This window comes from Sinocyclocheilus anshuiensis, unplaced genomic scaffold, assembly GCF_001515605.1.
Source record: "Sinocyclocheilus anshuiensis isolate Anshui unplaced genomic scaffold, SAMN03320099.WGS_v1.1 scaffold126, whole genome shotgun sequence".
NCBI lineage: Eukaryota > Metazoa > Chordata > Actinopteri > Cypriniformes > Cyprinidae > Sinocyclocheilus > Sinocyclocheilus anshuiensis.
Genome location: NW_015546026.1, coordinates 216,545 through 226,932, shown reverse-complemented (window position 1 = coordinate 226,932; position 10,388 = coordinate 216,545). Strand labels below are relative to the sequence as shown.

General features: G+C 36.3%; 2 protein-coding genes across 2 annotated transcripts in view; one reads left to right on the top strand and one right to left on the bottom strand.

Annotated features, from left to right (window-relative positions):
- The window catches only part of chchd7 (coiled-coil-helix-coiled-coil-helix domain containing 7), a 20,471-nt gene extending 18,175 nt beyond the window's left edge, over positions 1-2,296 (bottom strand). Inside the window, exon 1 of the mRNA XM_016499744.1 lies at positions 2,212-2,296. The gene's annotated coding sequence lies outside the window, so the exon portion shown is untranslated. The remainder of the gene's footprint in view (positions 1-2,211) is intronic.
- Positions 2,297-2,631: 335 nt separating this feature from the next.
- Positions 2,632-9,250, top strand: plag1 (pleiomorphic adenoma gene 1). Its single transcript, XM_016499742.1, has 3 exons — positions 2,632-2,781; positions 6,459-6,794; positions 7,430-9,250. Exons 2-3 carry the CDS (start codon positions 6,562-6,564, stop codon positions 8,376-8,378), a joined length of 1,182 nt encoding a protein of 393 aa, XP_016355228.1. The 5' UTR covers positions 2,632-2,781; positions 6,459-6,561; the 3' UTR covers positions 8,379-9,250.
- Positions 9,251-10,388: the final 1,138 nt, after the last annotated feature.

Sequence of the window (10,388 nt, the reverse complement as noted above, 5' to 3'; positions counted from 1 at the left end):
TGCAATGGAGCAGCTCTAATGCTATTAAATTAAAGATGATGTACCACAGAGCAAAAAAATTAACAGTGAAAGTGACAAAAACTTGTAAAATAAATTTTAATGGCCATAATTAAGTGTGAAAATAACCGAAGGATATAAAGTCAAACCAAAAATGATTCAGAGACCAGATATAATTTTTTATTTTTTTTTTTAGTGGGTGCAGGACACTATAGTTCATTTATGTAAGAGAGGATAGCAAAATAAAGTAAACTGTGATAAATTATACCCAAAAATTCTTCATACGGTGGACTAGGAAAAAAACTGAAGTTCAGGTTTGTATGAAGCTGGATGACAGCATGCCCAGGAGACTACAGGCGGTCATTAAGGCTAAGGGTTGCCTGTGTAAATACTGTCATACTAACAGCTGTCTGAATAATTTTTGGTTGAAAGTTATCTAACATTATCAAGCTGAATTTGTTGACACTACTCTTGCCTGCTGGTTTTTATAGACAGCTCTAATGAAAACACTTAATTAAAAAATTACATAAATCAATTTATTCATTAAATAATTAATTTGGTTCATTGTGTGTTAAGGGTTTGATTATACTTAAATAAAACACATAACACAAACACTAATGTTTAATAGTATTTAAGTGTTTATTATTTATTTAAAAAAAAAAAAGGCATTTCTAAAAAAAAAACATTTCCATTTGTTTTGTAAGTTTGGTCTGAGTTCTTGATGCTTTTACAACGTTTTCACCAGCAGGTGTCGCCAGCATGTACTGTTTCAAGTGCTTCGAAACATCGAATCATTTTTCGAAGCAATTGGTTCAATTGATTCAATGCTTCGAAAAGCTTCGTTTCTCCCATCACTAAATATATTAGGATTGGAACACTTAAAAGTCAGTAAATACAACTTTCAACAGATCTCCATTATTAAACCCTGGTTTGTATTGTGTTATAATTTTGTCAAGCCATTTATCAATGCATTGTGAGCATGAACTTTTGCTAAAGTTTTGCTAAATATTTTTTTGCAGATTCATTGAATAAATCAAATATATGGAACATATGATTGCTGACATGTTGATTGAGTGTTGATTAAAAAAAATGTAGTTGAAAATGTGATGGGGACAGCATGATTTTGTATGTTATGTTGTTGGTTTCTGCTTAGGTGCATGTTTATAGGTTTACACAAATTGTGCCTGCATATAAATTTCTAAAAAAAAATGTTTAAAAATAAGAGATTTTTTATTATTCATTAAATAGGAGGTGTTGTAGCTGATAGTGAAACAAAAATAGGCAAAGTGTTTAACAGTACAGTATTAGGGTCAATAAGGTTTAAACCCAGAATTTGTAAAATAGATAGATAGATAGATAGATAGATAGATAGATAAAACTTAAATTAAAATATACAAATAAAAACTAATTCAAAATATTTATATAAACTCTAATAGTAGCCTATCTTATTGATGCTAAAATACAAGAAGGTCAAATGTATGTCATTCAGGAATTCTTGCATTTCTTGATATATATTTCTTTCTTTTCTTTTTTGCGCTATAATAAAACGTACTAAACAAAATATGAGATGACTTATACTCTCTCAGTTTAAATGGCACTGATACTTCTAGTCATATCCCTTACGAAAATTAACCATGGTTTTACTACAAATTAAACCAAAAAACCATGGTTACTAGTTAAACCATGACAACCACAAATTAACCATGGTTTTGCTACACTAACCATAGTTTAAACATGGTATTTGTAGTTAAACTGTGGTTATACAAATGGTAATCAATACGCCGAAAAAAAATGGTTACTATACACTTTTACTACAATAAAACCATGGTTACTTTTCGTAAGGGCTAGCATTGACACTTGTCGCATAATGCAAACGAATTTAGATCTCCACGACCTTTGTCAGACTGGTTCAGTTCATCAGTTGCGAGACTATTGCAAACTAAACACCTCAAATACGAATTAAAAAACATAATGAGCACATAGTCGTACCTTAACTCACTTTAAAACAAAGCACGAGAGCATGGAAAACAACTAATCTCAGTCATTTAAATTAGTGGACAGAAGACCGGTGACTTTGACCCAGCCGAATGTACTGCGTCGTACACTTCTACAAATTATATTTGCAAATTACAATAAAAGAAACACGTTCAATAGCAAAACACAAATAAACTGTGCTTGCCACTGAACAATAAGTTTATTGTTGCAAGTACTTACAATTTACGTGTCGCATATGAACACTCAACCTTCCCTCGTCACGTCAAAACAGAGCGTAATCAGCGTATGTCACAACACAACACAACCTAACGATTTATTTGTAGGTGATTGACAGGCATGAATGACCAATCAAACAGCAAGTTGAAATTCGTCACCAGTAGCGGTTGCATGAATTGTCACCTCTTTCAGCCAATGGAATAAGGATGATAACTCTTTTACCCTCCTATTGACTAAACAGAAATTAAACGAAGTCGTACCGATTGACAGAATTACCGACGAGTCCTAAATGTTAGATTTTCTTAAAGGGAAGTCAGTGGCAGTAAAATCTGAAAATGACAGTTTATTACACAAATCCCAAGAGCGAGGAAGGAGGGTTTAGGGGTGGGCGTGGCCAAATCTTGGTTTGGTTGCATCGCAGCGCATACACAATGGCTGCTGGAAAGAGGGGAAAGCAAACAATTTTTAGGCCCGCCGCGTCCAGCAAAAAATATGAGAAAAAAATTATTAAAAATCCGGGGAATAGTTGAAAGTCAAGAAAAATACCATAGAAAGGATGTTAACGCTCCCACGGTGAGTTTTATGCATATTTAGAAAATTGTTACGACGTTCTTTAATTAAAATATCGGGGTTATTCAAATTATGAGAGAGGGGTGAGCTAGAGAAAAAAGTTTTGGGTTAATCAGCGCCTAGTTTGGGACCTGAGAGAAAAGCAACGAAAGACTGAATTATATAGGAAATGTAACATAATTCTGTTATTTGTTTCTGTCAAGTCAGGTTGCGCTCGGGCGAATGTCAATAAACAGAGAAACGCGTGAAGTTGTAAAAGTTGAAAAAAAGTTTTTGAAAAATGTGTTTTGAGATTTTCTCCAAATATACAGCAACGATCATGGCTACGGTGATAGCCGTAGCAAACTAATGAGTATTTAAATATTTTAAAAAAGCACGCTGCATACATGGTGCGAAAATTTTGACACAAACGTGCACGCGAATCGAACACAAACACGGAGTTTGTGATAGAAGCAACTTTCCATGTTTGTAATCACATTTAAACGCAAAATGTAATAAATAAGCGGCATAATTCTGCTCAGTTTTGGCACAATTTACAAAGTTAGTTGTTTGGGAGTCACAGTCAGTGACTAGCCTTTATTAGGGGTGTCCTTGTACAAAGTTGCTAGTGTCATTATAGGAAGAGAAAGCTGCTTGTCAATATCGAAAACAACCAAAATGGTGGGAGAAGTGAAGGGGGACTAATTAGGAGATGCTGAGCAGAGCTCTTCAGTGTTCATCTGTCCGAGAGAAAGTCCCACTTAGGACCAGGATGAGTGATTGATGAAAGGCCATTGGATCTTAAATCTTAAATGACAGAATCTTTTAATGATGCTAGTAATAGTTTGATTTTACTCTCGACACCGAGAAGTCAAATAGCCTATCAGAGTTGTTGGTTGCGAAGACACGGGGTGTGGTGCGTTTCTGTAGAATGTCAGCGTAAATTTATTTTATAGTTTGCAATCAGATATAGTTTCATATGAAACATATGCATGTGATGGCTCTGCGTGTGGTAACGAAAGAGCATAAGAGGCATTGTGCGCAAAATAGCCTACATTGTAGAACTGTTAAAATCAGCGCATTGCGCGCGCGTGTGTGTGTTTGCAATTAAAGATAGAAGGTTTATATAAACATAGCCTACACGGCATATGGCCAGATGCGGTGGAAGGTTGGAGGTTAAGATTCTCCATCTGGGCTATGAAACACCTCCATCCAACTGCTCCTGGGTGTTCTTAAAAAAAATAGCATTTCAGGTGAAGGGGGTCATCGGGTTTTCCGCACAGTTGTTGTGAATGTGAATGTGAAGTTCGGAGTCCTTCAAAAACTCAAAAAACGTCAAACCTTCCCCTGTAGCCAACTATAGCCTATTAGTAGGCTAGTGCGAACTGCATGTATCAGTTTCGCAGAAAAAAAAGCCAAAGATTTAGCATTCAGGGAATGTCGTATTTTTAGCCTATATTTAGAACTTATACTTTATTTCGGTAGTCAAAAAGGTGAAATAATTGTTGGACCGCGTAATTAAGTTGTTAGATTTGGTGCATGCAGCCAGCATTGTGAAATACGATTTTGAAATATGAATAACTTAATAATTAAAAAAAAAATTCTGCGAAACTAGTCCATGCAGTTCGCACTCCTAATAGCCTATAAGAGGCTTCACGGGAAGGTTGTATGTTTTTTTTAATACTTCCTGCAGCTCAGACAGAGCTAGCAACACAAAGGCCATAGGTTTGATTCCTAGGGAAAGCTAGAACCTTTACCTAGATGAAATTTGTGCCTTGAATGCAATAGGCTATAAGTCGCTTTGGATAAGCGTTTGCCAAATTACATGTATTATGCAGCCTATTTAATTAGATGGGAATGAATGAATAAAGCTTTTTTCATCAGAGTAGAATATTTTATGCTTTATTTTTGTTTGTTTAGGCTACATTTTTTGTTTGTTTTCATAGTCTTGACTGTATAGACTTAAAACTGTTACAATTTAACCAAGTAATGCATTCTTAGATATAGATGGTGCTTTATGTTCTCTTGCATTAAAATGTCTTACTGAACTACATTAAAATATGTGTAATAAAGTATATATGTAGCTTAACTAATGAAACTCTGCAGACATTAGTGATGTGTCTTGCCAAGGAGACTACAATTACAATGTTATTTTTTCCTTGTAAGATTTTGTTTAATATTAAACAATATTTGTTTAATTCCCTTCTTCTTCTTCTTGTTATTTCAAAAAACTGAACTTACTTGTAAGAATACATTGGACATTTGTGCTGGTACAATTCTAAACGTTTATGTTTTGTGTTTTGCCATTTAATTTAAAATTAAAAGTAATTACTAAAACTGCAATGCTAGAAAAATCTTGATGACAAAAAAGTTAATGCAATTCTAAGTAACAACCCATTTTGTTCTAAATAATAGCCTAATTGTAATATACATATTTTAATAAATCATGGAAGATGAGGCATGTAAGAATAAGTTAACAGGTTTAACTTTTTTATTTTATTTTTTTAAGGAATGTATTTGTTGTTGTTTTAATGTTTAAAGAGTTGTTGGATGGTAGTCTTTAATCCATCCAGTATGGAAAGGAACAATGTGAGATATTAATGTGAGAGAAAACATTAATTTTAACTTATCTGAAAAAAAAAACAATTGTGTTTAATGACAGCCTTTTAGCTTTAAATTTTCACACTTCCTCTTCTTTGTCTTTTCATTGCAAATATTCCACTGAAACAGTTTAGCAAAACACACATGGAATGCCATGAGGGGATTGTATAGCACTGAAAAAAAAAAAGAAAGAAAAAATGCAGGATATATAGCTGGTCAAATTTTTGTGAGTTTGTGAAATAAATTAAGGAAAAATATGTGAAAGAGAGACAAGTAAAGAAGTGATGTTGGCAAGGTAAATACTTTATAGTCTTTGAAAATAGGAAGGCAAGTGGATATCAGTGCAAAACCCAAAGTAAAGAAGAGCAGCTGAAGTTATTAAAGAGTTTAAGTTTAGAGAGTCTGCACTTCTGTGTTTTAAATAGGTTTAGTGAACCTTGCCCTTTTACACAATTCTTCATACAATCTGCATATCCTGAAAGTTTTGTATGCCAATAAGTATAGTTTGCAACTTTGTATTTATTGCATGTTCTCTATATTTTTATATGTATGCAGTGTGCCACTGTGTTTACACAGTTTATACTGTTTCAACAGTATTTACGCTTTAAAATTAAATCAACCTACAAGTGGCTTCTATGTGACACTGCATACTATGATGGCATGGCCGTAAATTAAAGTATTTTATTAAAGGAAAGCAAGTATTTTATTACTTAGTAAGGTTTTAGCTAAAGTTTTTCATTAAGCGTTAATCATTTTGCCTGGATACAGATTTCTGTATCCTGTTATCATTGTCTAGTCTAGTGTTCTCAAAATTTAGTACGAACACCATCAGTGGTACACGGAGTGTCCTCAGGTGATACAACCGACGAAATGAAAAATTTTAAAAGGTAATCTGAAATCAATTACAGATTTGAAAACAGTCATTTATTATTTATTTATTTATTTGTTTGTTTAATAATTTTTTGGGCTTCAGAAATATTTCAACAGCTGTACAAGCTGTGAAGGTACTATTGCAATGTATTTTTTTACTGACGCGGTACTACATAAAAAGTAGTCAGTTCATTCATCTAGTCAATTCACTGTTTGCTGTCTTTTTTTAGGGCCTTGCATCTCTGCTGTGTTGAAGATTTGGGCTGTCACACTCTCTCTGTGCTGGGACATATCACTCGTGTCCACCACATGGCTTGCTGTCACTAATTTGCCATGGCAACGGTATCTCCAAACGACTGCCCCACCACGGCAGGACACTGTCGAGTGCGGAAGAGGAGAGTAGAGGGTAAAGTGAGGAAGAACTTCTCCTGTCAGTTGTGTGAGAAGGCCTTCAACAGCTTGGAGAAGCTGAAGGTACACTCGTACTCCCACACAGGGGAAAGGCCGTATCACTGCACACACACTGACTGCACCAAGGCCTTCGTCTCCAAGTATAAACTCTTACGGTAGGTACTTATACTTTCACAAACCATTCCATGGCCATCATATGTCTCTGATGCAAACCCACTGTTTTTGTCTCACTCAAAATTTGAAAATAGGTGAATGGTCTGAAATCATATGATAATTGTTATTTTGCAAAATAAGGTGTTCGTAGTTCAGTGGTCTTGGAAACAACATTCTTACCTACATCTTAATCTTGACCATTAAAAGGATAGATCACTTAAAATGAAACATTCTCTCATTTACTCTCCCTCTTGTTGTTTCAAACGGTATTTCTGAAACTAAATGGGGTCGAAACCACATCACCAAACTTGTGGATAAACTGTCCTTTTAACTACCACAAGATTCAGAGGTAAATAAGTTTATTATATTGTTGAAGCCCTAATACCAATTTACACCTAATATCAGAAGGTAATATTTGATTGAAAGGTATGTTAAAGCCCCGAAAACTGCAATCCTAACTCCACCTCCTAAGCTAAAACCAAAAATCTGATTGACTGATTGATAAGAATATTATAAGTCACTTAACTTGATGAAATCTTATTAAGCAAGACCAGATATACTCAGGTTTGTTTGATAACATTTGGACATTAAAAGTTTCTAGTCTGGTCAATCTACGCTAATGTGTTTGTGTCCATAGGCACATGGCCACACACTCTCCAGAAAAGACACACAAGTGCAGCTACTGCGAGAAGATGTTCCACCGTAAAGATCACCTGAAGAACCACCTCCACACACACGACCCCAACAAGGAGGCTTTCATCTGCACAGAATGCGGCAAGAGCTACAATACCAAACTAGGCTTTCGAAGGCACCAAGCCCTTCACGCCGCACACCGTGGAGACCTCACCTGCCAGGTGTGTCTGCAGTCATACCCAAGCACTCCCCTACTGCTGGAGCACCTACGTGGACACGCAGGGAAAAGCACTACCGCAACTAAAGAAAAGCGACATCAGTGTGAGCACTGCGAAAGGCGTTTTTACACCCGTAAGGACGTGCGACGCCACTTGGTTGTGCATACAGGACGCAAGGACTTCCTTTGCCAGTACTGTGCACAACGATTCGGCCGTAAGGACCACCTTACCCGGCATGTTAAGAAAAGCCACGCTCATGAGCTGCTGAGAGTTAAGGCAGAGCCCGTAGATTTGATGGAGTCACAATCCTCGCCAACACCTGGGCCTCTCTCTCTGAGGTATCCAATAGGTCATGCTTCTTACTCACCAACGCCGCCACTGAGGGCGGAGCTTGAAAGTTATCTCTTAGAGCTACAGGCTGAAGATACACCCAAGCTGAGTGCTTCTGCAACGGTGACTGGAGAGACAACATCATCCCTGGACTTTCTGTCTCCATTGTTTAATTTTCTGCCTTACAACCAAGGGGCAGGGCCTACTTTGGGAGTGGCTTACAGCCAGGAGGAGGGGCTACTGACCACCCCCATGCAAGACACCCCAGAGCCTCTTAGCCTCCTTCACACAATCACACATTCACACACACTGTCACAAACCAATGCACTCACTCCGAGTTATACACATCCACCATCTCTGAATACAACCACCACCCTGCCTCGCTTCCACCAAGCCTTCCAGTAACCCAAATACATTCACACACTTACAATTTTTGTAGCACTTATTAAAACACTCTTATGTTTATTATCAACTTAGCCCTTAATCAGATTCATACAAGCATAGAGTCTCTGAAATCCCGCCAAGGCAACAGTCTGTTTCCTTAAGCCAGTACCACATTTTTAAGGAAAGTCTTGAGGACAGTATCACACTTTTGATCATTCAAGAAGTTGAAAATGCAATACTCACTTTATTTTCCGTCTAGAGGTGTTTGGGCAATCATTTTAACAATGGAGGATGCCAATCACCTTACAAATAGAAGTGAACATTAAATACATGGTTATGTGATTTGTAAGAGCAGAGTTCAGTTTGCAGTGACGTTTCACTCCCAAAATGCTGAAAGAGAAAGAGAGAGAGATTAACACTTTTAACTCATTAACACTTTAAACTTCTAGCAGTGTTGAAGTTCCATCAAAGCTAAAAGATGTTTTGTCTAATGTTGTTTCTATCTTGTTGTTTAATATATAGCTCATAAACTGTTGGGTACTGAACTACCACCGTTTTAGTGACTATGTCACACAACTATTTACAGCCAAAGGCAACCAAAACCTTCATATCTAAAAAAAATAATAATTATAATAAATAAATAAAAGGAAGGTTCATCTCTTTATGTTTTTTTTTTTTTTTTATGGCTGTTTGCCATCATGCTGCTGCTCGTTGTAAGGGCCTCAAAGGATACCAGTGCAGGAATGCTTCACAATTCACATTAACAAAGGGAAAGAAAGACGAAGACTCTCTCTCTCACCCACATACACGCTCACATCCTATTACTCTCTTACTCCATTCAACCTCATCCACCAGAATGCTGGCTATTGCACTGATCAAAGCTGGCTATTGCACTGTACATTCATATCAGTTTTTGCTGTCTCGGTTTAAGCTCACAGCTTATATAACTCCAAAAGACAAAATACAGTCTGTGACAGCTTATTGACAGAATATTGACTTCTCTACAGTTGACCTGAATATAAGCTGAGGATGTAGTTGATATCGGTATCAAATCGGTATCTCATTGAAGTTTGTAATGAACATAAAGGTTATTCACATTGACAGTGATTTGCAAATCAACCATTTGCCATTTATTTTTAGTTAGAGTTGGCAATTTGAGGCGACACAAGTGACAGAGACCTCAACTTTATGCAAATGGCCAGTGAAGCAATGTGTTGGTTACTAAAGGAAGTGTGTAAACATATGATGAGATCACTCATATGATCTGTCACTGAATAAAGAAGTTGAGTAGAAATACCTGCTAGTAACCCACAATACAGCAAGTGGTTGATCTCCAGCAATGTAACTGCTGTCAGTGTGAATGCATCTTCCTCTATAGACATCCTCTAGAGACGGATCTGTGTGTGTGTTTATAGGTATTTGGACAGAATGTTGGCTAAATGTCTGTTTGATGGGTTTTGATTTACTTCCTCGGAAGCTAAAGGTTGTTAAAAGCTTAAACATTCAGAGAACCTCCATTTGGGGCATATATTTCATAATAGCACTTTCAGAAAAAAAAATAGTATGCCTTTTTTGTGAAAGTAAATATTATAGATGTCATAAGTAGCTTTTAGAAGATTTTAAGCATACATACACAATGCTATATGTGTGATATTTTTACAGGTACACTTAATACAGTGTTTTTGTTATTGTTGTTTTGCTTTATTGCACAAAATATCTAATTGTCAGTGTCTCTCGATTGAGGCTTCAGCCAAACGAAGAAAAAAGGTCAATTCCAGCAAGATTCCTTTAGCAAGTACTTACGACATTTAAGGTTTCTGGTAGCTTCAGTATTGACAAAATTGTGTAGATCTAGGTGGCCCTCATACCATGAGGTCAATGAGTCATGTAATTCATTTATATTGCTGCTGAATCATGGACTTATATTGTTAATCTATAGGATTACTCGAAAAGAAAATTTTATCATTGGGAGCCACAAACTCTCCTGTTCAATGTCATTGGTACAATCACAACACAAGAGTGTGTGAGCGA